The following is a 17409-nucleotide window of genomic DNA, read 5'->3' as shown; positions in this document are numbered from 1 at the left end:
AGTAGAGAACAGAAATCAGTGAATATTCAGATTATTCAGAAACAACATTCAACAACAGTTTTATCAGACTTCCTGTCGATGCGCAGGAAGAATATTCAGTTAAGTCTTTAATACTTATATATTTTCCTAATTACTTAGATATCAGTTATGCTATATTTGTATTATTTGATACAAATCGACAAGGAGAACAAATGAAAGTGCATTAAGAGGAGATAGTGGAAATCAGTCCATATTCAGATTATTCAGAAACAGAATAGAGAAGAAACAGTGTGTTTTCAGATATAAGCCGCTGAAGATTTGACAGGTCTGAAAACGGAATAACACTGTCACGTCTATCTTATGACAACTTCACACTTCTCAAACCAGTTTTTGGGAACATATTTACTGCTGTTTTGCCATTGTTTAACTACATTGTAAGCAGCTACATCCACAATAGAAAATCCATTTTCGTTAATCCATTCCTTTTGCTGGGAAAATAGCTTTTTTATAATAGCTTCTCTCTTTTTCTCAGGTGCTTTTTCCAGTTGATGACATAGGTCTAAGAGACTATCAACATAGTAGTCATCACCATTGTATGGCAGAACATTTGGATACACATAAGCCAGGTATCGCAGGATGTTGACATTGCCCACAATGGGGACAGACAACGATGATAGTTTTAATTCTGCATCGGCTGAACCACTTTTAAATATCAGCCTCACATTAACTTTTCCCCCTTGGTTACTGTTCTTCAGTTTCTTGGCAAAAGCATTAATTTTTGGTATCTTCTCCTTGGGTACAGAAAAATGGATGTGCCATGTAATATTAACTGTCAGCGAAGATTCTTTCAAAAACAAATTGATAAACCAAGGTAGGTTATCTGGATTGAGTGCTACTATTATTTCATCAGGTGTTGATATAGCTTGTTTCATTTCCACCTTGTTTCATCTTCTGACACAAGATCTTCTTCTTCTAATCCTTCTATCCCCTGTTGGGATGTAGGTCTCGTGTAACAGATTTCCACTCCTCGCGATCTTTTGCAGCCTCTGCAGCTCTCCACCAACCGAGGGTCGCCAGGTCTCTTTGGGCCCCCTTTTGCGTTTTCCACGCGCTCACCAGGTTAGAGCTCGTCGGGACGGGCGTTCCACAGGTCTTCTAAAGACATGACCAATCCACCGCCATTTCCGTGTGCGGATATCTATCTGCCTCCACAGTGTTCTGCCCAGTCAATCTCCACAGTTCTGTGTTTGTGTATGACACAAGATAAACTTAAGAAATAAAAACGTCGCGAAATAGAGTTTAACTTTCTACTTATATCACAAAAAGAAAACAAGAGCGTGGCTCTTAAATTAGCGATGATGATTCTATGTGTAACAGCCTCCGTGGTCTATTGGTTAGAGCGTTAGGCTCATGATCTGGAGGTCCGGGTTCGATTCCCGATGGAGACATTGTCGAAATCTCTTTGTGAGACTGTCCTTTGTTTCGTAAGGACATTACAGGCTTGAATCACCTGATTGTCGGAAAAAATAAGTTGATCCGTGCTTCGGAGGGCACGTTAAGCGGGCAGCAACCCGCATTGGAGCAGCGTGGTGGAGTATGCTCCATACCCTCTCCGGTTGATTGAGGAGAGGCCTGTGCCTAGCAGTGGGACGTATATAGGCTATTTATATTTATGTTATGTTATGATTCTATGTGTAGAGATTGTATCGTTGATATACTGGACCAGCCACTCTGGTGCGGTGTTCCCCAGACAGCGGTCATTTCTCCTCGCTACTTGAGGACTCCTCACGGAACTGAAGCTATTAACTATTTGCGGCGTGCCTGCAATTCTGAATTGCCTTGGCTCGAAGCTTCACAGTCGGATCCTATCGCAGAACAATAAAATCGATCCTTCTTCCAATGTATTTTCCCCACCTTTTTTTTCCTTTTTGCCGCCTTTGCCCACCTTAGAATAAGTTTATCCTGTAAGTAAATGTTTTATAAATTTGTGTGCAATAAAGTGTTAAATTATTATTTTTACATAGCAACATAATAGTTATTGAGGGCAGAAGAGGCAAGATGATTGGACACTTAATAAGACACGACGAATTTATTAAAAACATCATACAAGGGGAAGACAAAGAAGAGCTTACATGGAACAGATTAAAGACCGTGGCCGACGGCTTAACGTGTTTCGGAAGGCACGTTAAGCCGTTGGTCACGGTTATAATTTACTGATGTAAGTGAGTAATCGTTACATGAGCCATGTCAGGGGCCTTTGGCCGCTCAATCATAACCCTGACACTAGGGTTGATAAGGTTGGTATTTTACCTCACAACCCACACGATAAGAAGAAGCTATTTAGTACTCTCATTGACAAAAATGGTTTTGACTTTTGAATTATTACGCGCTAGGCGGGATGGTTGGTACGAATAGTACTCTACAGGTCTGCCTACTCCTTTGGGGGATACAGGCGTGCTACTTGGCCGGACAAATTAGAGCATTAAGGATCAACATTATCGTATCCACTTTTACAAAGAAAGCCTTAAACAATACCTCCTTTTCAATATACCTATCAAGAGTTCCCATCACGTTCTCGAAACAATATCAACTTAATCCTTAAACGCAGGCATGAAACAATTCATTTCAGCGAGAACAAAGAACATGCCGAACAAAAAACAAGGAAAACAATGTAAAAGTGGATTTGTTTAGCTTTACAGGGATGTAATGCGGACTTGTACATACATACGGTCACGAGCATTAATATGTATACACTTTGGTACCATGTCACATTAACTTTTTTGACAAATTGAATTGTAAGTCTCACTAAATGTCAAATATGTTAGTGCGACAGAGTCCTAAAGTGGGTACATTATATTGCTCATGACTGTACATTGTGTTAGGTTTACGCGGTTATTATCATAATTAATGTGATATACATACTTATAAATAATAAATGTAGTTCCGTTGACCAACGGGTACGTTCGCCCCTCACTTCTTACCTGTCACTCGTGACGTGCGGACGTGCCTTTGAGCTGCGGGCTTACTTACTGATTACCAATACTTGTATCATTTACCTACCTGTACCTGCCGTAATAGCACAGGACATAACATTGGCGACGAGAAAAAGCGCAGTAAGTAATTTTCAAACAATCAGCTCAAATACGTTCCTACCTATTAATCGACACGATTGACAACAAAACTTACCTACAATTTTCTCTTAATAAAAGGAGGAGGATACCAGTAAGTACTTAGCATTTCAACTAAAAGCAATTATAATACGTTAATTCGTTGAATTTAAGCAAAGAAGTATTTCCTTACGTTGTGTTGTTGCCGACAGCGCCGTGCATAGTTCGGCGATGAATCACCGCGGCCGTGCCCGGGTGATAGAAAGAAAACTAGATACTTACATTTTCTTAAAAGTACCGTGATATTTTGTATAACAAATTCTTTAATTAGATAAATAATACTAAATTCCCTAATTATCTTGTTGTCAATTGTGTTTAATAAATTAGGTGTACTTACTAAAATATTCTTGTTCAATTCATGTTTAAATGACGGCAGTGTCGTTAAGTACCAACTTACCTACTCATATTTTACGAGTAAATTGTCCTAACGACCGTCCTATCTATTGCCTGATTGATCAAGCAACAAAGTAATATTAAAAACTTCGTTATTTAAATAATTTACCTATCTACCGACGTCTATTTAAGTTTAATTGTAAACTATAAATATAAAACTATATAAATAAGGCGGTGTAGAAAATTATAATAATACGTATAAGTACCTACTTGTTAAAAGTGAAAACTGCTAACAGTTAAAATAAATACTTACTCGAATGAATAAATATAAATAATAAAATTTAATTAGTAGATAATAAAATTTTCAGTTATAAAAAATATTTACCTTCTATTCGCAGTTAAGCTACCCAGTTGCACTATCCAATTCCGTCTTATTTACAGATTGTCCCACTATGTCCCTGCAATCGCAAGTCCCAACTTTAGAGCCATTCGATTGTGAAGAAAACGTCTCCATGGGTTCCCGATGGGAAAAATGGAAACGTGCTTTAGAGATATACTTCTTAGCCACCAGTACAATAGAACCCGACAAAAAACGAGCCATGTTGTTACATTGCGGGGGTCTAGCCCTTCAAGAGATATACTTTAATATACCAGGTGCTCACGTCAGTGATGCGACTGATGAATCTGATGGCTCAATAAATGTATATGAAACGGCGATTAAGAAATTAGACGAATATTTTGCACCTAAACAAAGTTACCTCTACGAAAGACATATTTTCCGGTTAATAAAGCAGGAACCAGATGAAAAATTCGAAAAATTTCTCATTCGCCTCAGACAACAGAGCTCAAAATGTAACTTTGCTAATGAGAATGAAAATCTGCTTGATCAAATCACAGAAAAGTGTAAATCTAGTAAATTGAGAAAAAATATTTTACTTTTCGGTGACGAAGCTACACTTGAAAATATTACGATCGAAGCAAATTCACTTGAAACCGTGGAACGTCAACTTAATGAGTATGACGAAAAGCAGAATACAACTGTCACAAGCCTTAACAAAATTGATCAAACAATAGGACGTCGACGTGTAGATAAAAATAACGAACGTTGCTGCCGATGTGGTAGTAAAAATCATAAAAGTGATAATAGTTCCTGCCCTGCACACAATGTAAATTGCAACAAATGTGGTTTCAAAGGTCACTTTGAAAAGCACTGTCGTACAAGGGCTAATAAAAGGAAAAATACAAGTTCCATCCAAGACAATAAGCGTCAAATTAAAAAAATGAAAACTACTGCACCAGAAAATGCCGAGTCTACATCCATCGACTATATTTTTCACATCGATGATGATGCCACAATAAACTGTCAGGTGGGTGGAGTAAATATTAAAATGCTTATTGATTCTGGGAGCAAGTCCAACATTGTGAACGACAAAACTTGGGAGTACCTTAAAAAATCCAATGTCCTAGTCTCTAACCAACAAAAGTCTTCAAACAAAACCTTCATGGCCTACGGTGCTACAGAACCCTTGGAAGTTTTAGGTTCGTTTGAAGCCCAAATAAAAATTGGTTCAGATTCATTAACCAGCAAGTTCTATGTTATAAAAAACGGTTCCCGAAATCTCTTAGGTAAAGAAACAGCTATTGCATTAAAGGTGCTTAGACTGGGTCTTGAATTGAATAACATCGAACAAAAATCTTTTCCCAAATTCAAGAATATCCAATTAGAGATTTCCATCGACAAATCTGTTCCTCCAGTTTGTCAGCTATATAGACGAGTGCCTATTCCGTTGGAATCAAAAATAAATAAAAAGATTGACGAACTAGTGGAGATGGACATAATAGAACCTGTTAACAAGCCTTCACCTTGGGTTTCGCCGATGGTGCCGGTTTTGAAGTCCGATGATGACATCCGTATATGTTTAGACATGCGCTGCGCTAATAAGGCCATCATTAGAGAAAACCATCCCCTTCCCACTATGGCTCAACTCATTCCTAAATTTGGCAAGGCAAAAGTATTTTCCAAATTGGATATTCGGAATGCATTTCATCAAGTAGAAATAAAAGAAGATTGTAGGGAAATTACAACTTTCATAACTAGCAAAGGCCTCTATCGTTACAAAAGATTAATGTTTGGGATATCATGCGCTCCCGAACATTTTCAAAAAGTAATGGAAAAAATGCTATTGCCTTGTCAAGGTGTGGTAAATTTTATCGACGACATTGTTGTTTTTGGGTGTGATAAAAAACAACACGACGAAAGGTTGCAAAATGTCTTAAAGGTTCTCAGGGACAACAATGTGTTACTTAATGAAAGTAAGTGCGTTTTCAACGCAAACCACATCGAATTCCTTGGGCATGAGCTGTCTCCAGATGGTATAAAGCCTCTAGACAAATACATTAATACCATTCAAACATTCAGACCACCGAAAACCATCGAGGAAATCCAAAGTTTTCTTGGGTTGGTAAATTTTGTAGGGAAATGGATTCCAAATTTATCCACTCTAACTGACCCAATCAGACAGATACTTCGTGAAAAAGTTCACAAACACGCTGACATTGCAATATTCTGGAAACAGGAACAGTCGTTAGCGTTTGAAGAGCTAAAAAAATGTCTCACCAAGATTCCCACACTTGGTTACTATGATCCGAATGATCGCACTCAAGTCATTGTTGACGCCAGCCCTGTTGGTTTGGGGGCAGTGCTCATACAGCATGATAGCAGGGGACCAAGAATAATAGCCTTTGGAAATAAAAGTTTGACAGACGTTGAAAAACGATACTGTCAAACTGAAAAAGAGGCGTTAGCATTGGTTTGGGCGATCGAGCATTTCCACATGTATCTTTATGGTAAGGAGTTTGAACTTATCACGGACCACAAGCCCCTTGAAGTCATATTTGGTCCTCGTTCTAAGCCTTGTGCTCGAATTGAGCGCTGGGTCCTTCGACTTCAGTCGTATAAGTATAAAGTGATTTACAAACCAGGTAAATCAAATATAGCTGATCCACTGTCCCGTTTGTGTACAAGCACAAAAAACAGCGACTTTGATGATGACTATCATGTCAACCAGGTAGTTCAATACGCGCGACCAATAGCTCTATCAATAAAATCTATTGTTGACGCTTCAAATCAAGACGTTGAGATCAGTTATGTTAAAGAGGGTATACTTAATGGCAAATGGCATTCGTCCGCTAATAACTACAAGTTGTTTGAAAGTGAACTCTGGTTGCATGATGGGGTTCTATTGAGAAGTAACAGAATCGTGATCCCCACTAAATTGAGACACCAAGTTCTGTTGGCAGCCCACGAAGGACACCCAGGCATTGTTAAAATGAAGGCTAGATTACGTACGAAGGTTTGGTGGCCCAAAATTGACAAAGATGCCGAAAAGATAGTGAGAAACTGTAAGGGGTGTACATTAGTTTCCGGACCAAACCCACCAGTTCCAATGAAAAGGCGAGAGCTTCCCTCACAGCCAGCGGTCGATTTTTTGGGTCCTTTACCATCAGGACACTACCTTTTCGTCATTATCGACTATTATAGTAGATATAAAGAAATTAAAATCATGAAATCAATTTCTGCATGTGATACAATAAAACAAATGAAAGAAATATTTTCTCGAACTGGTAATCCTGCGAGCATTACAGCTGATAATGGCAAGCAATTCACAAGCCAAGAATTTAAATCTTTCTGTACTGAGCAAGGAATAACAATTTTTAACACAATACCTTACTGGCCACAACAGAATGGTGAAGTTGAAAGGCAAAATAGAGATATTTTGAAGCGACTCAGGATTAGCCAGTGCGAGAAATCAGATTGGAAAGATGATTTACTAAAATACCTCACTATGTATAACAGTACCCCTCATTCTTCCACAGGAAAACCACCAGCCGAGTTATTCTATGGCCGACAATTTAGAGACAAATTACCTTTTTTAACTGACCTGGAAAATGATTACAGAGACCTAGAACTAAGAGATTTAGATAAAGAAAAAAAAGAAAAAAGTAAATTACATGAAGATAGGAAAAGAAAGGCTACAGATAGAGAATTGCAAATAGGCGAAAAGGTATATGTTAAAAATTTGATAAAAGAAAATAAATTAGTTTCAGAGTTCAATCCAACACCACACACTGTGGTGAGCACAGATGGTTGTGATATAAATGTGAGGAATGATGCTACTGGTCAAGAATACAGAAGAAATATAGTTCATCTGAAGAAAGTAGAAGGCCAGTGGAAAATTGTTAATGATGATAATCAAGGATCACCAGATAATGAAGGATAGTTTTAGTTACCGACCTTTATTTTATAGTATAGCGAGAAATAGATAATCAACTGATTTTAGAAAATAGTTTACTTTTGTTATTGTCGTCGCAACTTGTTTTGATATTATTTGTATTTATTAAACTTATAAAAAGGAAGAGATGTGATATACATACTTATAAATAATAAATGTAGTTCCGTTGACCAACGGGTACGTTCGCCCCTCACTTCTTACCTGTCACTCGTGACGTGCGGACGTGCCTTTGAGCTGCGGGCTTACTTACTGATTACCAATACTTGTATCATTTACCTACCTGTACCTGCCGTAATAGCACAGGACATAACAATTAAAACACATAATAACAGGTTCTTCATCATCATCATCATCAGCCCATTAACGTCCCCACTGCTGGGGCACGGGCCTTCCCTATGGATGGGTAGGGAGATCGGGCCTTAAACCATCACGCGGGCCCAGTGCGGATTGATGGTTATTAACGACTGCTAATGCAGCCGGGACCAACGGCTTAACGTGTCTTCCGAATCACGGAGGAGCTCGAGATGAAAACTTTTTTTTTTGTGGTCACCCATCCCATGACCGGCCTTTGCGAAAGTTGCTTTACTTCAACAATCGCAGACCGAGCGCGTTAACCGCTGCGTCACCGAGCTCCTCGGTCTGTTCTTACCGCATTTAAATCAGGGATATGAGACTCCCGATATTTCGACACTGTTGCAAGTGCCATGATCACGGGATGACTGACATGACTGACTGAGATTGGGGTGGAGTAGGTAGATCCATAATTTTCTACGGGCACACATCTGTCTACCCTCTGTCTGTCTGGTGTGTTTGTACACACAAACTTTCATACATACAGGGCGTTAAAGACATCGTAACGAAAACTTTGAAAGATGATTCAGGCCATGAACCTGTAGGAAGTTAGTGTAGAACAGAAAATAATTAAAAAAAAACATTAAAATTTTCAAAAATTTTCCGACAGGAAAATCCACTTGATATCAACTCAGAATCATGGTCTGAATCATTCCCCTCAATATTCGTTACGGTGTCACTAACACTACCCAACCTACATGTATGTCTATCTGTATGTCTGTATGTAATGTAGACGACAGGTCGACATGGCAATTCTCTAGTGACGTGACGTTTTCAATATCGATATATTTTTATTATGTATGTAACAAAATGTGAATAAAATAATACCACGTTTTCATTTAAGTTAATATTTATTCATCTGAATCATCTAACGTATCGCTACAAAAACAATTATTTTTTAGTTCAATGTCACAATTTTCTAACACTTTTCTAGCTAGTTTTCGAGCTTGAGAGTGAATTATTGTTTTTTTTTTGCTTGAACACGCGACGAAGATGCAACCGTAGCCATTTTTAAAACACAATAGTAATAAATTATGTGAGCGAGATTATAATCGATAAACGCGGTCGAAACGGACTCGTGCGACACTAAGACTAAGACACCGCGGGGACTGTGCGGGTGTGCGGGGCGACCCCGCCTCCGCGGCTCACCTCATGCCCCGATTGCCATGTCGACCTGTCGGCAACTATACTTGCATGGCGTGTTAGTGACGACACCGTAACGAATATTAAGTGAAATGATTCAGCTCATTATTCTGAGTTAATATCAAGTGGAATTTTCTACCACAAAAGTATAGAATTAAATATAATTTAAAAAGACTAAAAAATTGATGAATTTTGTGACAGAAAATTCCACTTGATATTAACTGAGTTCCATACTTTTGCGATGGAATATTCCACTTGATATTAACTCGGAATCATGGCCTGAATCATCTCTCAAATATTTCGCTAACACCTAGTAAACATACATAGCGGTCAAATACATAACCCTCTGGTTTGCCGCAGTCGGGTGAAAGCAGCCCCCCCCCCCCCCCCCTGATTACATCCCTGTAGACATGGTTGTACATCCCGCGTTGCTCGCATGCAAATGAAACAACACACGACCGACAGTTACGCAGTGTAATTTAAAGTTTAGCTTTTGTTGGCAACACCGAACACTGGAATGACGAGTTGTATTTATTTGGCCAACTGTTTATTGTAGGTACTTACATTTGTGAAGTGGAAATGACAATGGTAGACACGTGTAATTGACTCTACGTAAAAGACATCATCTCCCTAGCATTATGAAAAAAAAAAATATATAAATTAAATATATATATATATATAAATATAAATTTCATTTCATTTTCATTTTTTTTTTCATTTTTATACCGTCTTCTTCTTAATGGCCTCTGTGGTCCAGTGGTTGAGCGTTGGGCTCACGATCAGGTCCGGTGGGTTCGGACCTTGTTTGGTTAGGACATAACCGGCTGATCACCTGATTGTCTGAAAGTAAGATGATCCGTGCTAAAGCACGTTAAGCCGTTGGTCCCGGTTACTATTTACTGATGTAAGTGAGTAATCGTTACATGAGCCATGTCAGGGGCTTTTGGCGGCTCAATAATAACCCAGACACCAGGGTTGCTGAGGTTGGTAATCCATCTCACAACCCACACGATAGAAGAAGAAGATTATACCGTTATTCACAGGAACTCGAACAGAGTTTGAGGCATGGGTCTTTTGCATCTTTTTTACGATTAGTGAAAGCATCGCTGAACACCAGTTGGTAGAACGCTTGCCTCTCACTTTGAGGTCGCGGGTGGAATCCCGCACAGGCCTATACCAATAATTGTCGAATTAGTTTTCGAATTCATGTTTGGATCATAAATGATTATCACGTGCTCAGCGGTGAAGGAAAAACAAACCCACATTCCGGTGAAATGCATTTTTGGGGGTATGTGACCTAACCTGTATCGGGCTGGTCTTCCCTTCGCGGGTTGGAAGGTCAGACGTAAGGTTGTGAGAAGCTGCAGTAGTTTTAGGCGGATGAGACGTTCGTTATGTAAAAATTGATGATTCAAAGTGTAACTCGAATCCTCCTATCCGTCGAAATCTAGACAGATTGGTATTTGATGAAACACCAATTACTGAAATTTTTAATAAGAGCTGTCTTGCTATGTGCGTTAGATTATATAATAAAATACCGACTGATATTAAAATGCTAAAATTGACATTATTTAAGACAAGATTATATAAATGGTATAATGAACGTAATTTTTATTCTGTCAGGGAATTTCTGCAGTAATGTAATTTTTAGTTTAAAGAAAAAGTTTAGTGTAAATAAATGTACCTTTGTCTACATATAACATTTGCATGCCAACATTGTTATGGCGAAACATGTATTGTACCTACTTCTAATACCCACTTGTCACCTTATTCACCATGTTTGACGCAAATAAAGTTTCTATTCTATTCTATTCTAACTATGTTACCTACTGAATAAAGATATTTTTGAATTTGAATTTGAGACAGGCAGTCGCTTCTGTAAAAAAACCTGACAAATCTTCAGGTTAGGTAAGCGGACCTCGTGAGAAACGGGATAATGCTAGGGAGATGATGTTGAGTGAAATCATCATTGTTGTATGAATTCCATACACGATCATCAGTCTATAAAATGCATACTTAACAGCAGCAAAACCAACAAGAATTGATACTTTAGTTCCGTTTCCTTCATTGTTCCACTTCATTGTTCGCCTCATTATTTAGTTTTTGTCTGTTTTAGTATAATGGAACGAATGTATTTCTGAATATTTCCCTTCCCAAGGCGTTGCGACAGTTATTAAATGAGTAACTGCAAGGCTAGCGTAGAATGAATCTGATCGGAATATTCCTGTTAATATTTTACGGTTGCTTACTATATCGATAGAGCGTTAGGCTCACGATCCGGAGGTCCGGGTTCGATTCCCGATGGGGACATTGTCGAAATCACTTTGTGAGACTGTCCTTTGTTTGGTACAGACTTTTCAGGCTTGAATCACCTGATTGTCCGAAAAAGTAAGATGATTCCGTGCTTCGGAGGGCACGTTAAGCTGTTGGTCCCGGCTATTAGCCATAAAACCACCTCCACCAACCCGCAGTGGAGCAGCGTGGTGAAGTATGCTCCATACCCCCTCCGGTTGATTGAGGGGAGGCCTGTGCCCAGCAGTGGGACGTAAATAGGCTTTTTATGTTGTGTTTTATGTACTATATCGATATTATTATCCCGTATGTGTTTTTTGTCAACAAAACTATGCAAGGGTCACGCTAGTTTCAGTTCAGGTCAACATTTTTGGTCTCAATTTTTCCCGGAATGAAATTAATTGAAAGAAATCGAGGGTTTTTTTACCTTTGATGGGTTTTCTTTTGGCCTCAGACTTGCCCGAAGGAATTGACGAGGCCTAAGATCCATTTTAGGCCCGCTCACTCCAGCGAGCACGCCCAGAAGGTGCCTGTTCACTCTAGCCTTGAAAGCACCCGGGTTATATGCACCATTTGGTCATTTTGTCACATCAGAATGTGATTTTTCAAAAATGGCGCTTAGCGCGTATTTTATGTAAAACCAGTGACTGTGTTCAGGAAACGCGTGACTTACCTTTTATTGTAAGTCACGCGTTTACCTCCGTGGTCCAGTGGTTGAGCGTTGGGCTCGAGTTCCGGAGGTCCCGGGTTCGAATCCCGGTGGGGACATATCACAAAAATCACTTTGTGATCCCTAGTTTGGTTAGGACATTACAGGCTGATCACCTGATTGTCCAAAAAGTAAGATGATCCGTGCTTCGGAAGGCACGTTAAGCCGTTGGTCCCGGTTACTACTTAATGATTTAAGTAAGTAGTCGTTACATGAGCCATGTCAGGGGCCTTTGGCGGCTCAATAATAACCCTGACACCAGGGTTGATGAGGTTGGTAATGTACCTCTCAATCCACACAAGAAGAAGACCTTTTATTGTCACGGGTTTGAATCGCGGTTTGGGCTCTAAACTACTGAAATCGACTCCATGTTCATGTTTGAATCATAGATAATTGATATCATGTGATTTCCAGGATTTGTGCCCGTTTATTAAGCTCGGTCAATATTATATTGGACTTAAACGCAGCTGGCCAGGATTGGGTGTTATACCATACACCACTGCCAGGCCTTCGTGGTATACAGGTGTGAAGCTATGCTGTTCTTTACTTTATAAAAGTTAGTGTTAATATTTTTTTTCTTTAAAAATAGACTTAGTAAATACATAATTATAATACCACTTTGTATTAAAGATGGGAAAGTGCAAAAATACATGAACGTCAGTGTGGTTACTCATAAATTATTATTTTGTGTGTACTATTTATATAAGTAGGTATATATGTTAGGTTATGTATATAGGTTAGGTACTTATATATTATATTTGTAAGTATGTTATATATATTTATTTGCATGTATTTTATTGGTGAAATTGTACTTTATTGGTAATAAGTTGTACTTATAGTTTGTACCCGCAATCTTTCAATTATTATTTTTTACATATTACCTCACCTTATGGTTGCCTGGAAGAAATCGCTTTAAGCGATAAGGCCGCCATTTGCCATGTACTTAATTAAGAGACTTTTTGTAATTATTTATTTTTAGTTTGGTGCAATAAAGTGTATTTGTATTGTATTGTATTCCGTGTGTTTTCGCCCTAAACCCACACTGTGTTTAAGAACTACCCGAGAGGTCTACTTACGCTGGTTTTGCCCTAGCATTGTTTTGTTTTTATTCCCACTTCCTCCGGTCGGCGAGACACTCTCTAATTGGGCTGGTGTCCGCAAAAACTGGCTTAAACACGTCTTTTGTAGCAGAAAACATCTAGTGCTTTGTAAAAATAATGACTCTATCCGTTTGTGCTTCGTAAGCTATTAAGTAAGTGATCGTTTTTGTGATGCTAGTCAAATTGGGAAGGAAATTCCCAGTAGTTCAAGTGGTATGACTACTCGGAATAGTGGGTAGATTGGTTACGATTTTTTACGGTACTGGGGGGTTAAAATGGCTACATCGAAGCAATTAATCTAAAAAAGCAATATTGCAATTTGACATTTGCGCATGTAAAAGTAAGTGCGTAATGCAAACAAATGTCAAATAGCAATATTGCTTTTTAGATGAATTGCTTCGATGTGGCCATTTTAAACCCCCTGATATACTCTCTCACCCCCGTAATCCACGATAGTAGAGGCATCGTCGCGATCCCCATGGCCTCCGTGGTCCAGTGGTTTGAGCGTTCTCCATTTGTCCGGCCAAGTAGTTAAATGCCATCTGCGGTTAATCTACTCTAGTCAAAGAGAAGAGCAGCTGAATGCCTTCTATTTTCTGCTTTTCTATTTAGCTAAATAAACATTGTGATCAAGTGAAGTACGTGAAATATTGTAACTTTGGTTTAGTCACAGGGGCCGTAACCTGAAACCTGACAGAGAGCAGCAGTAACTGTCAGTACTATTCCGAGGCGGAGGACAGCAGGAGTCCTAGTATGGCTTTGTAGTAGACTACTCTGGGCGCCATCCCACTTGCGTCAGACAGAGTACTGCGGGGCGGAAAGCAAGAGGGAAACCACTGCCCTATTTTTCCCTAAAAAAGTAACATGGAGAATGCTGCACCGACAAGAGCGTGGCTCTTAAATTGATGATGATGAGTTAAGTAAGACCCCTCAGCATTCTCTGTATGTCCGGCCAAATAATGTAATCATCTGAAACAAAAGTAAAACAAATAAAACACACCGTAGATGAAACTAAATAGAAATAAAATCCAATTTTGTCGCGTTAGCTCAAGGCCCCTACCCTTATAATTCGGTTTCTCGCCGTAAATTAAATACATTGTTATATAAAGGTACTGTCACAGAATAAACTATAGTACAGTGTTTCTATTTTCTTAATGTCCCTCGGAAACCATCGCATTTCCGAATACACACGAATGATGATTTCCATATTCAGTGAGCAAAAAAGATGCAAAAGCTAATTTCCATGTTCATCAATTATTATATTTATTCTGTACAAGAATTTGAAATCAGAAGTAGTTTATTGTCGCATTTCCAAATACAAAAGAATGCTAATTTCCATGTTCATCAATTATTACATTTATTGTATATATACGAATTTGAATTATGAACTTTATGATCGCATTTTTGAATATTAACGACTGCTAATTTCCAGGTGACTTTTCAGGGTACGTTCGTCAAACATAATATAGATGGCGCTGTATAGATTTTTCTTCGTTTAACCTTCTAATTTCAAGGATATGTGCAACTCTTTTATTTGATTTGGGGTATAAATGATGACCCTTTTTATTACACTCAGGAACAGTTACATCTTCCACCCATTATTATTCTGATCGAAATAAAGAGAAGCAATATAGGTAGCAACTTAATTATATACACAATTATGATCCAAATATCAAGCAACAATTATTTTTATATATATGCTTCTGCCATTACGTTGTATTTTGGAACTTTTATTTTTTGACGTGACTTATTGTAATTTAAATAAAAAACAAAAACTTATTTTTTAGATTTTGTTATTTTTTCTTGACCATGACTATTTGGGGGTGGAGGCCTGGAGTCCTAAAACACAGGGTATCCTAGTTTAGGCTCCAGCCTCTACAAATATTGTATTTTTGTATGTATTTATGTATCCATGTGTTTTATTATTTGTAGAGGAAATAAAGATTTTACTTACTTGTACTTACTATTGTAGATTTGCCGCAGATGGCATTAATTACTTGGCCGGACAAATGGGGAGCGCTGAAGGCTCTCACTCGGTACAACGTTTAAGACAACAGGCCTGAGGGTGCCCAGTTGGGCGCGAACCTCGGCTCAGGGCGTCGTCGTCTGAAAGAAAAAAAATGTGAAAGAATTAATCGACCCTAATGGGTTATATTTTGGAACAATTATGTACCCGAGTAATGAGAAAATTGTTAATTATCACGTAATACTTGTACACCGCCATCTATATTGTTTTTAGTGAACGTAGCCTGGAAAGGCCCTCATAGATAAGCTAGTTTCGAGCTGGATAAAAATTGAGACCACTTTTTACTCGGGGTTGAAATTAATTGACAGAAATCGAGGTTTGGCTGAAGAAAATCACTTGAGCATGTTATTTTTTTTTAAAAAGGCTCTTATGTGGTTTTCATATCAGGCGATGGTATGGACTGTGCGCTCGATTTAGTTCTGAATTCAAATCAGAATCCAGAATCATATGTCAGAATTTGAATTCAGAATTAAATACTTTATTGTCGTTTTGTTCATGGTAGCTTATGAGAATCAAAGGAAAAAGGAAAATGCTCTGTTCTATAATGACTTCTATAATGTCTTTTGTTCTGGAAAGTCCTTCATTACGTCACTTCACCACTCATGAAAAGCAAAACGAATTAACCTATTTACCGACAATTTTACTATAACAGTTTTACAGAACAATTATAATAAACAATGAGTTTTCACGTCAGAAAATGGCGTCGCTTCCGGCATACGTCACTTCCGCTCTGCCGCGGATCGTGACTAATTACAACCGTGACGTGGTTTTAAAACATTAATATCTACTTGTAATTAAGAGGTATGTGATAGGAATTTAATTAAAATATCCACGTTGCGAACGGAAATTCGTAATCGTAAAGTTTTTTGTAAGTATAAAAACATACATACTTTTTTATTTTTTTTTGTTTTGGTTTTCCCCGAAGGGTAAGGCAAAGGGAACTATGCCCATACAGCCATGTCTGACGTATTTTTTTTCTTGATTATTTAATGAAATGATGAAAGGTGATGATGATGAAACCTAAGCCCCCACCCTCGGAGTAGACTCCTACTCCGAACCCCAAACGAATTAACTCAAAAGTCCGCACAAACCTTTGAGTTATGAAGCGGCTTCCCGGCACGAAGCGAAAATAGGCAGATACACTTTGTTCATTGAATACTCCAATATAATAACACTCGCGAATATCTTCCGACTAACTTAATGCGATCATTAACCACAAAATACCACTTCGTATTAATTATTTAGATTACTCAATGAAGAAAGCAACTGTCCCGTTCCCGTTTCCCGCCGAAAAGCCAAAACATACATACATAAGCTCACGCCTATTTCCCATCGGGGTCGGCAGAGGCATTTTTTTTTATTTTCCCCGAACGCAAGGCAAAGGGAACTATGCCCATACAGCCATGTCTTAGTATTTATTTCTTGATGATGATTAATGAAACGGTGAAAGGTGATGACGATGAATGATGAAACCTAAGCCCCAATACCAAACGAATTAACTCAAAAGTCCGCACAGAGTCGGTACAGAGCAGACCGTACTAAGCCTTTTCTAAGGACATCCCCAATTTGGTCAATATTTTGTAAATATTATTTAAATGGATTTATATAACAGGTACAATCTAAAAACTATTTAACAAATATTACAAATTTAACAAGTAAATATTATTAAATTTATCATTACAAATAATTAAAATTATACTACTAAAACTAAAAAAAAAACAAAGAAAAAACTAAAAAAAATACTCCCTTTTACCACCTCTCGACCGAATGTGCCCATCACGCTCGCAGCGTTGCCCCGTTGGTTTATTTAAATTAATATTCACTGAGTTCTTATTTTAAGTATCTTCTGCATTTTGAAGTAAACATATCCAGTCGGCCGTTTTGCCAACTAGTTACCGACTATCACATTTGCTGACTAGTCGGCATAACCCTGGAACAAAAAAAAGGTATTTACTTACAAAATTTAAATCAATGCAGTCATTGTGGCCCCGTGCTTCACTGGCTTGCTTCTGACGGG

General features: G+C 38.3%; 2 protein-coding genes across 5 annotated transcripts in view; both read left to right on the top strand.

Moving 5' to 3' along the window:
* LOC126376459 (uncharacterized) overlaps window positions 1-17409 on the top strand; it is a 181746-nt gene that overhangs the window by 54094 nt on the left and 110243 nt on the right. The gene's annotated exons all lie outside the window — the stretch shown is intronic.
* Window positions 2894-8027, top strand: LOC126376660 (uncharacterized). Its single transcript, XM_050024206.1, has 3 exons — window positions 2894-3092; window positions 3921-4846; window positions 7356-8027. The coding sequence occupies exons 2-3, from the start codon at window positions 3932-3934 to the stop codon at window positions 7413-7415; spliced, it is 975 nt and encodes a 324-aa protein (XP_049880163.1). The 5' UTR covers window positions 2894-3092; window positions 3921-3931; the 3' UTR covers window positions 7416-8027.

Source organism: Pectinophora gossypiella, chromosome 21, assembly GCF_024362695.1.
Source record: "Pectinophora gossypiella chromosome 21, ilPecGoss1.1, whole genome shotgun sequence".
Taxonomy (NCBI): Eukaryota; Metazoa; Arthropoda; class Insecta; order Lepidoptera; family Gelechiidae; genus Pectinophora; species Pectinophora gossypiella.
The sequence above is the reverse complement of the archived record's forward strand: the minus strand, read 5'-3'. Positions and strand labels throughout refer to the sequence as shown.